General features: G+C 35.7%; 1 protein-coding gene across 1 annotated transcript; it reads right to left on the reverse strand.

The window, feature by feature from the left end:
- Positions 1-3,359: 3,359 nt before the first annotated feature.
- Positions 3,360-12,563, reverse strand: LOC18435836 (leukocyte receptor cluster-like protein). The gene is made up of 2 exons (XM_011625691.3): positions 11,644-12,563; positions 3,360-3,859 (listed from the first exon to the last, which is right to left on the reverse strand). The coding sequence occupies exons 1-2, from the start codon at positions 12,152-12,154 to the stop codon at positions 3,696-3,698; spliced, it is 675 nt and encodes a 224-aa protein (XP_011623993.1). The 5' UTR covers positions 12,155-12,563; the 3' UTR covers positions 3,360-3,695.
- Positions 12,564-18,133: the final 5,570 nt, after the last annotated feature.

The raw sequence follows: 18,133 nt of genomic DNA on the forward strand, positions 1-18,133 counted from the left end.
GTATTTAAAAACTAGTGTATGACAGTTTTTCTCCAATTTTTTTATAAATACCGTCATGTCACAATGTTTTGCTCTCTAATAAAAAATATTGACTTGGTATATATATATATATATATATATATATATATACATTCACAAGCAACAGTTATATAATAGTATAACCGTTTAAAATGACTTTCATAAAGACTTAGTGAACCTGGCAAGACTATGTGGTTTTCTCAAAACCATATTCATAGACTTAGGTTTTTCTCAAATCATCCAATTTTAATTTTAAAATACATGTTTTGCCTTCATAAATCATTTTACCGTATTCACTTTTAATTTCCTACCAAGTTAAGTTCATGGCCATAAAAACAAATCATAAATACCATCTTATAATTTTATCCAAAATAAATCATGACTAAAGAATGTCTATTAAAGCCATGACAAAATATTTGTTTTTTGGCAAATATGGAGACTTTATCGAAAGATCATCATCACATGCAACACTTCATATTATAGACATTATTGGGAGGATGGTCACTAAGACCGAGTTCCATCAGAACACTCCCTTCGTGCTTTACATATTTGAATGATCTACACTCATCTCTTGTCTTTCATCCGTAGCGCAAATCACATCTCCATGTGTATTACTATCTTAAGTAGTTCATGCTTTAACACAATGAAGTACTAAAACACAGGGTATTCAAATATTGGCTCTTTAAAATTTGTTAGCACCTATTACTTAATGTTTATACACTTCATGCATATTAATAAAACAATTAGTCAAAATATAACCAACGCATATAAAATAAAAAGATATTGAATCATCTTTCCCTATATGACCTTACCATGTAATGTGAGATAGATTTCATACCTCAAAACCGTGTAGTGTGGTACCTAGGCTTTCTTGATTCATTGTTTTTCTTTGTTTGACAAGCTTTGATGATCTTGGAAGAGCACACAACTGATGGAGAATATATTGGTCATCGGTTTCACATGTCATGAAGTGTCCATCTTTTTGACACTTGGATTCTCTATGTCTCAAGAAATAATCTTTTTCATCCCATGATTTCAATATCACAATTTCGATTCTCCTACTGGTCATTAATGTTTCTATGCTACCACCAAGTCTCTCTATATATCCATTCATTGCGAAGAAACTAATATGCTTTTATAGGTATCGTGTTTCTTCTTCTTTCTGTTATTCCCAAATCAAACATTCTTCATATAGAGTGTCTTATCTTGCGAACTCTGTATTACATCTCTTTGAAGTTGTACTATAATAAACTATACTCATGGCAAACTATAAAACATTTTAAAATGATCCTTAAAAATGTCTTCATAATTAGGAATCCAAAGATGTGCCTGAACATGCCATATTTTTTAATTTACTACAGCATAGAACATGAGCATCCCACAATAAAAATATGATATCTCTCAACTAATAAATATTTTCTCTCCTAATCCTTTTAAGTACTAAAATAAACTCAAAAAATATAAAATAGTGCTCAATTCCATCCCTAAATCACACCATTTAGTGAGTCTGACTTTTATATCATAATGCAATGGTTTCAACAGAAAATCAGGTTGAGCATCTCTTAATAAAAAAAATTGTTTCTCTCAAGCCTCAGATAATTTCTTCTTGGAATCTCTTATATTGAAAACTAGGCTCAAAACCAAATCATAACATCATGGTGTGAATCCCAAATAATACATTGCTTGAGAGAAATAAATAAGGTGACATGCACAACACAAAATAAATCATACTGCAGAATTCTAGGATGAACACTACAGAATTCCAGAATGAACACTATTGTTAATAAATGCTTTTGTTTCTATTAAAAATTTATAGTTTACCCTTGATTAATTATTTAAAATACCCCTAAACAAAAAGTTACTATACTATCGGATAAGGGTATCTAAATGTTTAAAAATGTTGAACACTTTAAGTGTCTACACCACAAGTGGTGTAGCCTAACAAACCCTATATTATATATATATGAAAAAAATATATATAAGGTTGCAATATTAAAATATAGAATTAAAGGTGCACTTCAAAAAGTCATCATATATATGTGATAGAGTGATGTTAAACATACATGTAGAAGATTTGATTATATATATATAAGAAGAAACATATAAAATAGGGTTTTGTTAGGCTACACCACTTGTGGCGTAGACCCTTAAAGTGCTCAATATTTTTAAACATTTAGATACCATTATCCTATAGTATAATAACTTTTTGTTTAGAGGTACTTTAAATAATTAGTCAAAAGTTAACTAGAAATTCCTAATAAAAACAAAATCATTTATTAACAATAGTGGACAATGACATCACGGATGCGGTATGTGACATCACCCACAATATGCATTAATTGTTTTTAACTACTAATAAAATGCTACTATTTTCTTATAAAAATATTCATTCTACCCTTCTAAATAACCAAAAATACCCCTACTTAAAAAAATTTGTATTACAATTTAAATATATGTTAGTGTAAAAAAATATTGAGCATTTTAAAAGTCTACACCACCAAATGGTGTAGGATAACAAAACCCTTTAAAATATAACCCTTTTTACTCTTTTGTGCTTAGTTCTTGATAATTTTATAATTTACTATTTTATGCAAAACAGAGCCATTTACGTTCAATTCATATATGCAATAAACTATCTATATTTAATAAAAACAGCTTAAATATCATAGTGAAAAACGGTTTTTCCTTTTTTCTCTTATTGTTTCTTTTTTTAACTCATAAGGAGCAGTCCTGGTAGAGCCATTTTTGGTACCCAATATGCAGCACCCCGTTTCTGACTCCTATTGAGGAATGTCGATCCTTCATACATGCCGTGCGTCTAGCCTGACACGACGCACAGACGAAATATTCCTTACGAGGATTCAGCATGTTCCAAAGTGTCAAGACATATCGAAAAAGAAAACAAGCCAAAAAAAAAAGTGTCAAATTAACACTATTGCTATGTATAAGTATGTCAAGGTCATGAACAAAACTAAACTTACCCAGATCCACTTCATGGAAAAATAAACCGTGTCAAAAAAGGAAGAGAAACGGTAGAAAGTAAATTGGGGATGGAGACAACATAAACATTTCTCACCACTCAAAATCTTTTATTAGAAACTCCAAAACAACCACTTTTGATTCATGTACATAAAATCTATCAAACAAATTCAACAAATTCAAACCACTTAAAAGAGAGAAGGGTCATATAAATTTTGGCCATGCAACCGGGTGAACTGGTCCAAGAGCTAAACGTCCAATCCATATAAACATAAACAAGGAGTCTGATAATCCAATACTGCATATTCATAGATCTAGGGGACACAATCTCACGACATGAACTGCATTGAAAACAAGGCATATTTTGATTCATGAGAACATTGCATTTTTATATAATTAGAACAATCTCTTTTTTGACTAAGCTGAATATAACATTCTCGCTATCATGTGACAAGACAAAAGTGATATATCAAAACCAATTCCCCATGAAAATGGCCAATGGGATTACACTGAAGAGATTTTCACACGTTGGCTCCTGTTTGAATTAGCAAAACAAACCACCTTTTTGGGATTCGCATAATTCTTCATGATATACCGGGGCAATATTGACTATTCATGAAGTGCATAAATCAATTTTCCAAATTCCATAGCCAATGGATCAAAAGTCTTTTCGCTGACCATAATGCCGTGTCCACGAATTATCTCATAGAACTTTTGTATCTTCCAGCCAGAGAGACCTTGCTGTTGTTAGATAGTAGCATACGTACCTTTTCTCTCTCTTTCTTTTCCCTCTTCATGCGCTCCTCCCTTAGTTCTTCCACTGACTTCTTGCTTACTTTCGGAGATCCTGATATTTCTCCCCCTATCACATTTCAAAAGACAGACAGGTTAGCTATCTGCTAAGTTGACAATAGTATACCTACTTATAAGAAATGAGACAAAAAAAAGAAAGCAACCCGAAATCTGAATAACGCAATGTTCCCAGATCCTAAATATATGACCATTAGGGAAGATCTAGTGGTAACTAAACCATTAGTTACCTTTAGTTGCTTTCTGCCAATGTGAGAGCCAAAAGACCAACATTTCTACCCATTATATGGATGTCAAAGTCATTTGGAAGTAAGAAACCATGAGCCCTCCAAGATATGCGCAACAAGTCATTCAGGAGACAAGAAAAATACATCATGCCAAAACAAACAACAGCATATCAACAGCCATGCTTTCTATTCAATATATACACAAACAAACCAAAAAACAAAAACATCCAGTACTATAGATCAATCACTGACATCAATAATGATGCAGGCGACAGGATGAAGTTCTAGGCATTGGGAAGGGAGAACAGGTTTAATTGCAAAGTCGGCACTTACAAAGACAATTGCATAATTGCAGTGTACTTAGAGCTAGGGTTGCACTATAGGCATTGAAAAGGGAAACTTCCTTGCAAAGTTGACACTTACAAAGACAATTACATGGGTGCAGGGGATTCAATTCCAAGGGATTTAATACCAACATGGCTTCTTCAGTGGCTCTCTAAGGGCCCTGGCAAGCAGACCTCTCACTTTGGAACTAAACATTGCTCCACTAGATGGTTGTGGCAGCATACCCAGTGATGTCTCACCACCAAGTGGCCAGCAAAGGTATCACATTTCAACTGGCTGAGGGACGATACTCTCCTTCTATGCTTTTTCAAGACAAGTCAACAGACTCCAATCTGATTTTCAAATTCTACAAATTTGTTAATGACATTAGTATTAGAGACCGTATACTTGAAACAATTAATATATCAGGTACTCATTCGCACAACCATCATCTGAACTTAACCACGGATGATGAAGATGAGTAACTGTCCTCAAAAATAAGGGTGGGCTGCAAATGAGTAGGGAAGGTGGAGTTGAGTCTGAATGCATCAAGTATATAGAATACTTCCCTTAGGATTAAAGTAAAGAAGAGCTTTATAATGGAATGTGAGATGTGGGATGACTGATCTTCCAAATTAGTTTGACTAAGGCCTCCCTAATGTAGGAGTAGCGAAAGAAGAGATTATTATACCCAACTGTTGAGAGGTTCAAGATACATATAAGTACATAAAAGAGGCGATATTTTTTCACAAGAGACAGGTTCTGCCATTGAAGCTACATTATCAAGTATCTCAATATATCACATGCATCTTTCCAGATTCCTGCCAGTTTGACATAGATCAAGCATCTAGCAAAATACATGTGATAGATAGGGGAATTTGAGAGCAACTGGAGGAGCAGGAAGCTGTTTAGATTTAAATTAATCGGGACCGAGGATATCTTATTCAAAGAGGTTCATTTTATGAAGATTTAATAAGTGAACAAGGATAATTGTGCAGTCAACATTTTCAAAAAATGAAGTTCTTCTAGGTGTGATTCGTCTCTTAACTGTGAACTTTTTAATAGTGAACTCTTTTAATAAAGGGTTTAATGAACTCTTGTTAATAGAGTTCTTCAAGGTGTGATTAGTCTATTAACTACTGCTTGTATTGACGTTAATAGAGTTCTTCTAGATGTGATTAGTTCGTTAACTTTTAACAAGTGGACGAGGTTAATAGAGTTCTTCTTGGTGTGATTAGTGTGTTGTTCTACTAGGTGTGATCAGTTCATGCATCCTCCCAGAGGTTACTCATCTTGAAATTGCTTACAGAATTCTTACATATTTAAAATCATCACCAGGTAGAGGACCGTTATTTGCTAAGCATGGGCACTTACGACTTGAGGCTTATACAGATGCAGATTGGTTTGGTTGTATTATTGACAGCAGATTTACATCAGGTTATTGTCCACTGGTTGGAGGTCACCTTGTGACTTAGAGTAAAACACAGTCAGTTGTAGCCTGTTCAAGTGCAGAACTAGAGTATCGACCATGGCTCATAGGGCATTTGAGTTGCAGTGGTTAAAAATCCTATTCAGAGAACTCAGGTGTCCACTGGTTGGAGGTCACCTTGTGACTTAGAGTAAAACACAGTCAGTTGTAGCCTGTTCAAGTGCAGAACTAGAGTATCGACCATGGCTCATAGGGCATTCGAGTTGCAGTGGTTAAAAATCCTATTCAGAGAACTCAGGTTATTGTCCACTGGTTGGAGGTCACCTTGTGACTTAGAGTAAAACACAGTCAGTTGTAGCCTGTTCAAGTGCAGAACTAGAGTATCGACCATGGCTCATAGGGCATTCGAGTTGCAGTGGTTAAAAATCCTATTCAGAGAACTTGGGTTTTCCATGAAAGGATCAATGTCCCTATATTGTGATAATAAGGCAGCCATTACTATAGCTCACAATCCGATTCAGCATGATAGAACCAAGCATAACCAATCATATAGAGGTAGACTGACATTTTATTAGAGAAAGAGTTGCTACCAGATAAAATTATGTGAAGACAGTAGAGCAGCTAGCAGATATCCTAACAAAGGCAATTGGGAAACCTCGACTAGAATTCGTCTTAAGCTAGTTGGGCATGATTGATATCTATGTACCATCTTGAGGGCGAGTGTTGTAAAAGTAAACATTGAAAGCTCCTATCTCTCTTCTAATTGTATTTAAATCTCTAAGGACTTATTTGTCCTTCTTTGTACTTAAGGGGCAGTTTTGTATTTAAATAAAATTTGTAATTGATATGCTACAATAAAGAGTGTGTGAAGGTCACTTTAGGCTACATGTAACCTCTTTCTTCTCTTAAATTATTGCTCCCCCTCTTTCTTTCTAATCGAGCCTTTGATCTCTCCCTCTCTGTCTCTCTCTCTCTCTCTCTCTCTCTCTCTCTCTTTTCATCTTTCTCCTTCTTTCCTTGGTTGCTGTTGTATCTTTAACTAAGCCAAAACATCTTTTCTGGAATGCTTTTCCACAAGGGAAGTGTGGGGCCAGAGACCTCGAATGGAGCTGCTCTTACTGGTTTGAGGTGCTCCAACATTCTTCAGTGGAATACTCTTACCGTCTATGGTCCAAAATAACCCTAAAATTAGGTAAAACTTGTGGCTAGAACTACAATCCGAGGTCCCTCATCATCCAATCCGTCAGGTCATACATGGAGACTTTAATGTCTGTAGATGGACACACAATAAGATAGGGGTAGTCCTTTGAATGCCAGCATGAGGGCCTTTTCTGAATTCATTAATGGAAACTACCTTATAGATGTTCCCTATTAGGAGCAGCCTACACTAGCTCCAACCATGCTTGCTCACCTAGTTATCATCAAAATAGACCGTTTTCTTGTCTCCAACAATTGGGAAGACAAATTCCCAGTCCCCACCTCCTATGATCTATGCAAAACCACCACAGATCATAAACCCATATTGTTAGACACAGACACTATCTAGACTGAAAAAGCCTTTCAGGTTCGAACCGGCTCGAGGAGTCAAGACTCCCCCACAAGGTTCACAACTGGTGTCTTCTTTCCAAGTTAGGGACTGGGCAAGGTTCTGTTTATACAAAAACCTTCAGCTCCTTAAAACCAACCCCAAAACTTGGTAGAGAAATTTCCACAAAACCATCCAGGTATTTACCTCCAAAATCCAGACTCTACATCTTTTAAAAGAAACAAGGCCACTCCCGCAGTCCAAATCCTCAACGAGATCCACAGTCAGATCAAATCTACTCAACCCTCAGGCAAGAAGAAGTCTACTGGCACCAAAAATCCAAGGTTGTCATCATCATCATCCAAAGCCTATCTCAATTATTTGGGATCGGTTACATGAATCATGTTCTTCTATTCTTCTCTATCAAGGGCCATACACTCAGTAAGACCACCAAAGATCCAAGGTAATGTGGCTAAACGCCGGTGACCGAAACACGACCTACTTCCATAAGGTAGCCAACTCCATGCACAGGTGTAATGCCATCAACCAAGCCACTGTCGCTAGGTAAATTTTTACCCAATCTCGCAGATCAAAAGGATTGTAGTCAGATACTTCCAAAACCTGCTCTCTAAAAACCTCAATCCATGACACCATATATGGCTCACCTATCCATCAACTCCATCACACAGAAAGACCTTTCACAAATGAAATAAAAAAGATTGTCGCCCATGACAAAGCCCTAGGACCCGATGGGTCTCCCGGTTCAATTTTTTCATAGGGTTTGGGATATTCTTTCTTCTGAACTCTTTTGCTCCAACGAATTCTATGAAAGAGGACAGCTCTATTGGGATAATGGCCTGTCAAGGCCTTGTATTTACTTTTTTCTTTTATTCTCGATTCTAATGGGAGTAAAGCGAGAACTGGGTAGGCAACCGAAGTCTATACAAACTGGGATTAGGTTGAAACCTGAATAAACCCCGTGTCATGAGGCAAGACTGTGAATCCATTTATTTAAACCAAGAGATTTATGGGTTCCCTCTAGTCAGGGTCGGTATCGACAACTCATGACATTTTAGCCAGGGCACTTGTGAATGGATCGCTCCTAAGGAAAATTCATTTAGCAGCAACTCAAATGAGAGTGTGCTTTCAAGAAAACAAAACTTCAGCAGAAACTTCAAGATGAAATTAACGCTCTCAAGAAAAGAGAACTCAACGGCAACTGGAGGTAGAAGGCGAACTTATAACAGTAGATACATCAGTAACAACTTGTGATAAAAACAAACCTTTTTAAACAAAGACGATGTTACTGCAAATTCGATCTAAGAACGAGCTGTTTGAATTAAAGAAGATATCGGCAGTAAAACAAATCGATCCTTTTGAGAAAAGGAAAAAATCTGCAGCAACTCCAACTGTAAATGAAGCTTCTAACAAAGCAATCTTTCTCAACAGCAGCAGAAAACTAGGGCCATTGCAGAACTATCTCACTTTGAGTCTTGCAAAAAGTTCTAACCAAGTTACTAACAAAATGGGGTTTCAAGGATCATGAGATGTGAACACAGGTCTGCTGCATTTATTAAAGGGGGGAGACAACTGGGTTTCTTTCGAATGGTTATAACAGCAAGAAAAGATGGTCCTGTGCGCAGAGATTTTCTTGACTGAAAATCAGCGTCTTCAAGTGAGCATGATCTAATGAACAACAAGAGGTGAAGCTCCGATGCTATGTCTCTCAAGATGATGATCATGCATGACCACGGAACTGAACATACCACGGAACTGAACACAATCAGTACAATCAACACGTACTCACCAAGATGAAAAACACAGCAGAAAAGTCAGATGACCAACATGAAAACCCATGTGGGTCATGCCTGTTTTTAGGAATGAAAAAGCAAAGGTTGGATTCAGACAAAAAGCAAATTAGTTTGAGATTGCGAGACTCAAACAAAGGAGGGATTATGATCATGATGCAGCTGTTATCTATAGGATAACAGTTGCAGCAAGAACAAGATTTACAGAGAAGAGCAATGAACACAGTAGCTGATTTTAAAGGTACTGTACTTCAACACAATATGCTCTTGGAATGAGTAATGCTCAAAAGAGAAAACTAACTCAAGGTTACTCTCTATAACCATCTATACAAAGAGATCACAGCTGCATAAAAACAGGCTCTTGAAAGAAGTAAAGATTTTCGTCAACGACAATAAAATGCCTAAAATAAAATCTACTTATAAAGATGCTTGCCACCTTCTTTGGCTGGAAAGGATCTTCTATATCATGTCATAAACCTAACACCTTATGATCTTTCATGACTTAGCAAGTAGATAGGGAAGAAGAAACTTCGTAGGTCTTAGGATAGTTCTTGACTTAGCAAGTAGATAGGGTAGAAGAAACTTCGTAGGTCTTAGAGTAGTTCATGATATAGTGGCCGCAGTTAGGAAGTTCGAACCAGTCTAAGGGAATCACATAAGCACAATCATTCTAGGGAATCACATAAACACATTCATTCTTACATTATCTAGCTTTCACGCTCCTCCTTATATAGAGCACATCAAAGGTGGTGGAAGAGTGATTGAATCCTAGCCTTCAAAATAGACAATCCAAGGGTTGAGAGGCGCCTTCATTACATAGACTATTCCATCACCATGCTTTGCCATCATTGGATGGTGAGGATTACACAGACACCCTTGATCACCAAATGCCCATTAAAATGCTTCTAATCAAGCCACTTACTAATAACATCATGTGGCATCACCATATATTTCAATTTTAACGTGATCTCAAAACATCAAAGTGATTTAAGTGGGGTTTGGCCCTTTAGTCTTACCTTCTAACCATCAACCTAAGAGTAACTTGTTTTACAAGTTGATTTTAAATCATTTAATGATGTTCTATAACACAAGGTGGCATAAGGTGTACCCTTAACAAAACGTCTTTATCATCTCTGTACTTTAACAATCTTACATTCACAACCTCCTATGGATCAAAGGTCATATGTCAACTATTGGCTTAAGGAAAAAGCTTTTTAGAAAATGCTTTGTATTGTATTAATACATGAAATTGAGTCCATGGTCCTCACAAGACCATATTATATAAATGGTCCTCAAAAAAACGACAATCCACTAATATAATGATGGTGCCAAGGTGGGCCCTAGAGGGGTGACACACATTGGTCATTTGTGTGTCACTCCCATATCTATAAGGGCCTGGATAAAAATATTTGGCAAAATAATTTTACGATACAATACTGATTCTAATAATCCAGAAAACTATTCTCTAGAATTTTGCTTGGTTTGGATAGAATTAATTCTAAATATGATGGATGTTGGGCAAATGCTACTCCACAGGGCTATTCCTATTAATTACATATCGCTTCCTCAAATTAGCCCAACAGACCCTATGCGACACAGTCCGAAGCTGGTCCACATTATTCGTTCTCTCAAAGCTGACCAATTGACGATGTGATTTCCAGAACTTCAATGGATTACAAGTGCAAATCTTGAGGACATGCATTTCTGAGAATGCGGAGGCTCCTCTCTCAGCACGCACACATTTCTGATTTGGCAGATCCAACCTAACCAGAATGGCTCCCCAATACGACTGTATTGTGTGCATGTTGTGAGTGACTGTAAGAGTCAGGGTTTTGGCATTTGTCCTCTTAATGCCTTCGTACACTCAAACTGGGCAAAACATTACAACATGATTCATTCACAAGTTCCCAGTACTCAAAATAAATAAGTAAATAACTAAACAAATCGCGTTGTGTCATGCGGAGAAGCTTGCAAAATGTTGTAATAAGTGGTTACTAGAGAACAAACCAAGCATGTGCATCGAAAATAAATAAATTACTTTCAACCACGTATATTAATTCAGTGAAAACCCTGATCCCCAACTGCTATTGTCTGATACTCCAATTGAAGCCTTACCAATTCTATCCCTCTAATATAATCATGCACTTGTATTTCAGCATACAGAGAATCAATCCAAAAACCATCATCAGCAATCATCTCCATCGGAATAACGCATAAAAGAAAATCTAGTTCTGCCATACATGGAGCATCAGAAAGAAATAAAAACAAGGAAACCAAATAAAACAAAGATGCATCCAACAAATTCAACAGAATTCAAACAAATAAAAAAATGTCGTTAACTATCAATCAATTGAATAAATTACCTACAGAAACTATCCCACTGTAACCATTACAACTCTAAATTGATGGACAGAAACCATAAAATTTCACCGATAAATCCCTAATTAATTACAAGAAACACCAATCGCACACATATTGCAAACCCTAAACAGGCATAAATCAAGAAAGCCACCAAAAACTCACCATTTCCAGCACCTTTATCCTCGTCCGCAACTTCACCACTCAAACTATCCCCATAATCCAAGCTTCTCGATAGATACCATGGCGTCTGCACCCCTTTTCCAGCCACCCCATAACCAAGCCTGTACTTCTCATCCTCAGGCAATATAATCTTCGCCGACTCCTCTTCCTTTCTCCTCTTTTTCTCCCTATTCAAACCCTCTTTTAGAGCCGAGGGCTCTGTATCTTGCCCCAAATCGAATACCTTCAAGCCTTCAAACAAGTTTATGTGGTTAGACCCAGGCTCAGGAGCCAGGCTCGATGTGGACGCGGTTCGGCTTTGAGGGGTTAAGCCCTTTAATGCTCTGAGTCTCTCTATGCGAAATTCAGCGTCTCTCTTTCTCGATTGCTCTTGTTTCAGTTGTTCCTCTCTTGCTGCTGCTTCCTCGTCGAGGCGAACTTTCTCTCTGTTCTCGTAGTTGTAAACGTTCCATCGCTTCTGAGGAAGGATGTTGAGGCCCCCGTGCCCTCCCATCTCTCTCTCTACTCTCGGATTCTTGATGCCTCCCGCACTGCTCCCTCCTCCCTCTGGTTGCTCTTCTATTCCAAGCGCTTTTTCTCTCTCTAAACTTTTCTAAGTTTCTCCGTCTACCGGACTCGCAACTACGACGCGCGTATTTCTCCCCACGAAGAGAATGAAAATAAACAAGGGTAAATATCTCCGCACCCTAATTTTTTATTCCTATTTTATAAGAGACCTAAGGATCTAACTATTTACGACAGCATCTTCTAAACCGATCATCTATTATTATTAATAACTCTCTTCCATCTAAACCTAACATCCATTTAACCATGTACCTCCTCTCTCTCTCTAAACTCAGTTTCTCGCCCTTCCCTCTCTCTAATGTCCGTCACTGTCGCCCCTTTCTCTTTCTAAACGCCGTGTCTCTCTGACCCCTCTCTCTCTATCAAATAAATGCCCAAATCACAAAGACCTTTCGACATCTCCTCTCTCTTTAATACTCAAATGGCACAGACCCACCTTCTCTCTCTCTTTCAAGCTCTAGTCCAATTTTCTCAAAAAAAAAACAGCCTTTAACTTCTCTGCACCTTTTAATCGCAGGTTGCCCTTGTTCAAATCAACTCATAGAACCCTAGCTATCAGATCAGCTTTAACTTATCTCAACTCAAAGCAATTTCCTTCTTTAACAGTAATTCTGTCTTTTTCTTTTGATTGTTCAATCGGACTTTGTTTAGCAATCATTGGGTAGGCTTTTAGAGCTAAAATTTTGGAACAAATTATGGAAAGAGAATGGGGATTTGGTCTGAATTTTACTATTTTAGTGCAATTTTTTGACCCATTTGAAGAAAATGGGCTGAGATTTTGTTTGCAATACAAGCATGAAGTTTGGAATTTTTTATACGAAAAAGTCTCACGAGTTTAGGCTGTATTTTGAGAATTTCAGTCCAAATTTTTTTGAAACTTCCACATTTTTTTTTATTTTTTTTTTAGAAATTCTCTTCTATTTTTTGACACACTTTAGCAAAGTTCACCAAAATTTGTAGAATTAAATTGCAGATTTTGACTGAAACTTCTAAATTGCAGATTTTGACTGAAATTTCTTATAATCTTGATTGTTTCTTTCCATCAATCTCAATTTGGAATATAGGGCAATTACGCGAGTTTCGATTTTTGCAAGGGGTTGAAACTTATTATAGCTGAAATTTGAAATTAAGGAGCAAAAATACAAAGGTTTAAGATACTGAAATCAACTGTACTGCTGGTCTAGTGTGATAGGTTTGATGGCTTTTTTCCGTCAATTCACCATTTTTCTTCCTTAAAAATGTTTGGATTAAATTTTTTTGTCTCATAGTATACTTTCTCTATATAAAAGTTTCCGGTGGCTGCTCATTGCAATTACCCCATTGATGTTAGTTCTAATCTTGAAGGAACATTGAAGGACTTTGGAGAAATTGTGAAACTCCTCCCACTTCAAATGATCTACTTGAGGAATCAATCAGCAGCATCTCAAGAACACCCTACGATCAACCGATGATCATTCAAGATTGCAAGAACATCCTAGAGAGAGACGATGAGAGGGTGGATTTCTCCTATTTGGGTATTTGAGAGAGAGAGACAGGACCTGTAGAAGGGTCCCTACGATTTGGGCATTTGAGAGAGACGGACTTTAGAGAGAGAGGGGGGGACTGAGTTTAGAGAGAGAGGGGGGGGCATAGGTGAACGGGGTTAAATGGAGGTTAGGTTTTGAGGGAAGTGAATCATTTCATTACTTGTCGAGGTCAATAACGTATGGTCAAAAAGATTTAGGAAGTTAGAAGATAAAAATATAGAGACTTTATACTCCTAAAAATAATTTAAATCCTCGAAGCTCTTAAGAAATAGACAACACAAATATGGGATGTGGAGATATTTACCCAATAAAGAACTAACACTCCTCAATACTTCACCCGTATTTTTTTATAAGAAAAACAATTTATTACTTCACCCATATTTTTTTATTTAATTTCAAAATACTCCCAAAACAAAATGCATGCTCTTGAATTGGAATAGTTGCAAATAGGTAAAATGTTGAGGACCTGGTTTCTATATGGCCAAGCTCGCATACGTAGAAATGTGGGCCCATTAATAAATATATTTTTGAGATGGATTTTTTGACTCAAAGACCTGTAATCTCTAACATGGAGATCATGAATATGAAAAAATAAGTAAATTTTAAAAACTAGAAATAATAATTCTAGTAAAAAAAATTGGGCAAGCTTGTCTATGCTTCCCCTACAACGTACAATTTATATACTTCCTCTTATCCAACCGTCCATTCTGAATGGAGGGCTGAGATTGCCCCAATCACAATGTCACGTCTCTACACTATTTTATTTTTTAATTTTTTTTATAAATTATTTTGACACCAAATTTTAGACGTTCAATGCTCTATTAAACTCATACTAACGAAAAAAAAAACAAAAAAAAATTCTAATAAAATAAAATGACCAAAATACTCCTAAAAGATTCAAGAGGTATTTTGGTCATTATATTTTATCTAAAATTTGTTTTTAATAGTTTTTATAGGTGTGCTCCAATGAGAAGATGGCACTTACCAAATTTTATATTCATATAATTTGTATAAAAAAAACTAAAAATAAAATACTCTGAGACGTCGGATCTATGATCAAACGGTGAATGACTCTCTTGATCGAACTTGGACGGCTAGATGGTAGGGGAAGCATGGATCTTCTATGTTTTAGGAGAAGTATAGAAACCTTTCCCAAAAAAATTTAGACCGTTAGTTTCTATTGTTTTTAGATGGAACACCTACTTGCACCCATCTTTAAGATGGATGCTCTACACTTTTTAGACCGCATATGTAGTCATGCGGTCCAATCCGCAGGAAACAATTTTCCAAATGTTAAAGGGTGCGGTTTCTATAAGGTTGCGACCTTAAACAGTCCAATTAAGGCGGACCTCCAAATTTTATCATAACAATTGATTTTGGGGTAAAAATTTCTTAGGATTATTTTAAAATCTATTTTTATCTCTAATTATACAATTTTAAACTCCAAAAAAGGTTAAAATCAAGTAGATCTATAAACATATGAAAATATTGAAAATGGACGGTCAAGATAATGTGTTGCAAGATATACTATTTTTGGTATTCAAAATCTTTATTTTTTTTCATATTCATACATCTTGATATTGAGAAGATCAATTAGAGGGTTCAAGGACACATCTGTTTCTAGTACTAAACTATTTAACATTATATCATATTGTTTGATTTAATTTTAAAATACCTATAAAAAAGATTATGATCATGATTCATTGTATCATATTGTTTGATTTAATTTTAAAATACCTGTAAAAAAAGATTATGATCATGATTTAGAATAGTATCACAAGTGTAAAATGCTAAATAATGCATCTCTCATGAGTATTTTGATAAGTTTCTCAAAAAAAAAAAATCAATGTCAAGCTCTCAAAGGGCTCAATATTGCCTATGAAATGAACGGCATGCGATCATTTAGTTCAAGAAGACGATTTTTCAATGTTTCTTTTGAAATGTTTTCATGGGTTTCTTCATTGCGTTCAATGGAATGTGTCTGCCAAATTTGGAGAAGACTAAAAAATACAAGAGCTTTCGGGAGGACCAATAGTTTTCCGCAGTGTTTATCAAAGATACCGTTTGAGTTGGAATCCAAACGGTTCTATTTTTTTTTTAACGTTTTTTTACTAAAAGCGTTCGACCTCCACGGACTACGTCATCCTGACTTTCCTTGCAAGGTACGTTAAAAACACCCGCTCGTCTTTACATGTTCGCTGTGTCGTTATGCCAGATGGGGTTTTGTCCCATTCGCTACCCATGCGCTATGCTCGACAGCTCATGGCGCGTGACCTTGTGCCATGTCTTTTATAAGTTGATGTGCTCCCTCATCTTTTCGATGTCCCTCTACTCTATTAACGTCTATTGTTAAAATTAAAATAAGCTTTTACTATAAAAATTAACCCTTTTATTAGATATTAGGCAATAAGTTATTGGTTATTAGAGATTAAAAAGAAAAAAATAGTACTAACTCATAAGATATTAGAACAACAAAAAATAATATTAATACTAATTTATTGATCATTAAAAAAAAATAACACTAGCCCAAACTATTTTAAAATTTATTTTAAAGTGGCTTTGCCAATTATCCCACATTACATGTATGATAGTTATATGTTTTTATAATCTTATTATAATATAGTTACAAATTTTCTTTTCTAAATTCTATATTTTTGTAAATTTATTTATTTGTAAGGGTCACACCTTTGTTTATTATTACCTTTGTTTATTATTAATAATTATACATGAATAACCAAATCTTGTATTTTATTTGTTTATTATTTACATTATAAATTATATAATGTATTATTTTTATTATAGATATAAATAATTTTTTGCAAAATTAGTTATTATAAGACAATTTTTAAATTTATTCATATAGGGAAAGAACATCTCAATATTCGCATATCGATGAAAAAAATGAAAGTTCTTTATGTACTACCCTCATTTCTTACTGGATTCCCCAAAAGCAACATTTATACTGATTTTTAATAATTTTTTTAGATTTTTTTTTAGTCTGAATCTAGCTGATTCAACTGATTCCCAATCCGAAACACCGATTCATCGATTCATTTGGGTTTTTGGTGTTGGGTTTATGTGACCTTTAAAGGCCTTATGAGTGTTTATAAAATGAAATAATATAGTGGAAGATGAATTCAATGGGAGTGTGGTCCCTCGTGGACCATACTAAGCAAACAATGTTTGCTGATACTGGACTGTGCTTGACGATCTTGGCCAGTCGGTTGGAAAAACCAATATATCTAGGCATAAAGAACAAACTGAGAAGGATTTTGGGTTATTTTTTGATGAGGTCGGAGCTTATGCCTAGATGAATGAGCCGAGAGACTGTATAACTCTTGTGTGTGATGGTGGGCCTACAAAGACAGGGGTCAAAACCTCATCCATGATCCATCACACGGCATACATATCGATAGATTGTTCGAGAAAGCTAGATATCCACCTTTAATGCATGGGCAAGAGATATTCATATGCGTCATAGAGCTATGGTCGCATAAAGTCTTGGTGACCTTGACTCGTCTCTAGGGAGGACCTGAAATCCACAGACTGGGATTATGAACTCTTGGTTCATCGGCCAGACTTTGGTGACCCGCTAATGAGCCCTTGCTTGGACTGTGGTTCACGGGAAACATTGGGTCGGTCAGATAAAGCAAGTGTGGTTCATAGTTCACAGTTGAAGGTGGAGTGCCCCATGATTGTTAATTCAATTCTTAAACCATATAGATTCATTTTCCATCATATTAATTTAATTATATTTTTTTTATGATAAAAAATGTTTTAGAATTATTATTTGAATTTTTATGAGTCTTTTGATATTTTATTTATAATATTTAGACTTATAAAAATAAAGTTATTGATTTTACAAAAGTACAAAATTCAAATAATATTTTAAAAATTAAGTTGTTAAATATCATGGGGGCCCATAGTGCATATGGGCCCACCATGTACCATGTGGGTGGGGCCCACACGTGCCACACATGGGCAGCACACCTCACCTCTTGGTTGTTTGCTTTGTTGTCAAGTTATTCAAATTTAAGAAAGGTATCTTGTGGCATGTGATCTAATATTAGATATGGAAAAGATTAACCACATCTTATCCTAAATATTGAAAGCATATAGTGACTTGATATATCTTTGAATAGTATGGGAAAGAATATACTATTTTATGGAATGAATACTATTTAAATAAGATTTAATTTATGAAATTATATTGATGGGAAAATGGTTTAAGGGAAGGAGGATAATGGTCCAAGCACCTTCCATAATGTTGATGGCTCATCTATGGAATCGATATCTCAGATCTCTCACCTCACAAGTCACCTTGATCAACTGTCTATATTCAATCTCAAGAAAGTTACAAACTATGGTAAACTCTAAGAAAC

Source organism: Amborella trichopoda, chromosome 4 (genome assembly GCF_054954075.1).
Source record: "Amborella trichopoda isolate Santa Cruz 75 chromosome 4, AtrichopodaSantaCruz75HAP2 v2.0, whole genome shotgun sequence".
Classification (NCBI taxonomy): domain Eukaryota; kingdom Viridiplantae; phylum Streptophyta; class Magnoliopsida; order Amborellales; family Amborellaceae; genus Amborella; species Amborella trichopoda.

Excerpts from the sequence above, each read along its gene's own strand:
- LOC18435836 (XM_011625691.3), bottom strand. The coding sequence starts at position 12,154 with ATGGGAGGGCACGGGGGCCTCAACATCCTTCCTCAGAAGCGATGGAAC. Across the intron at positions 3,860-11,643 it reads GGATAAAGGTGCTGGAAATG|GGGGAGAAATATCAGGATCT; the intron begins GTGAGTTTTTGG and ends GAAATGTGATAG.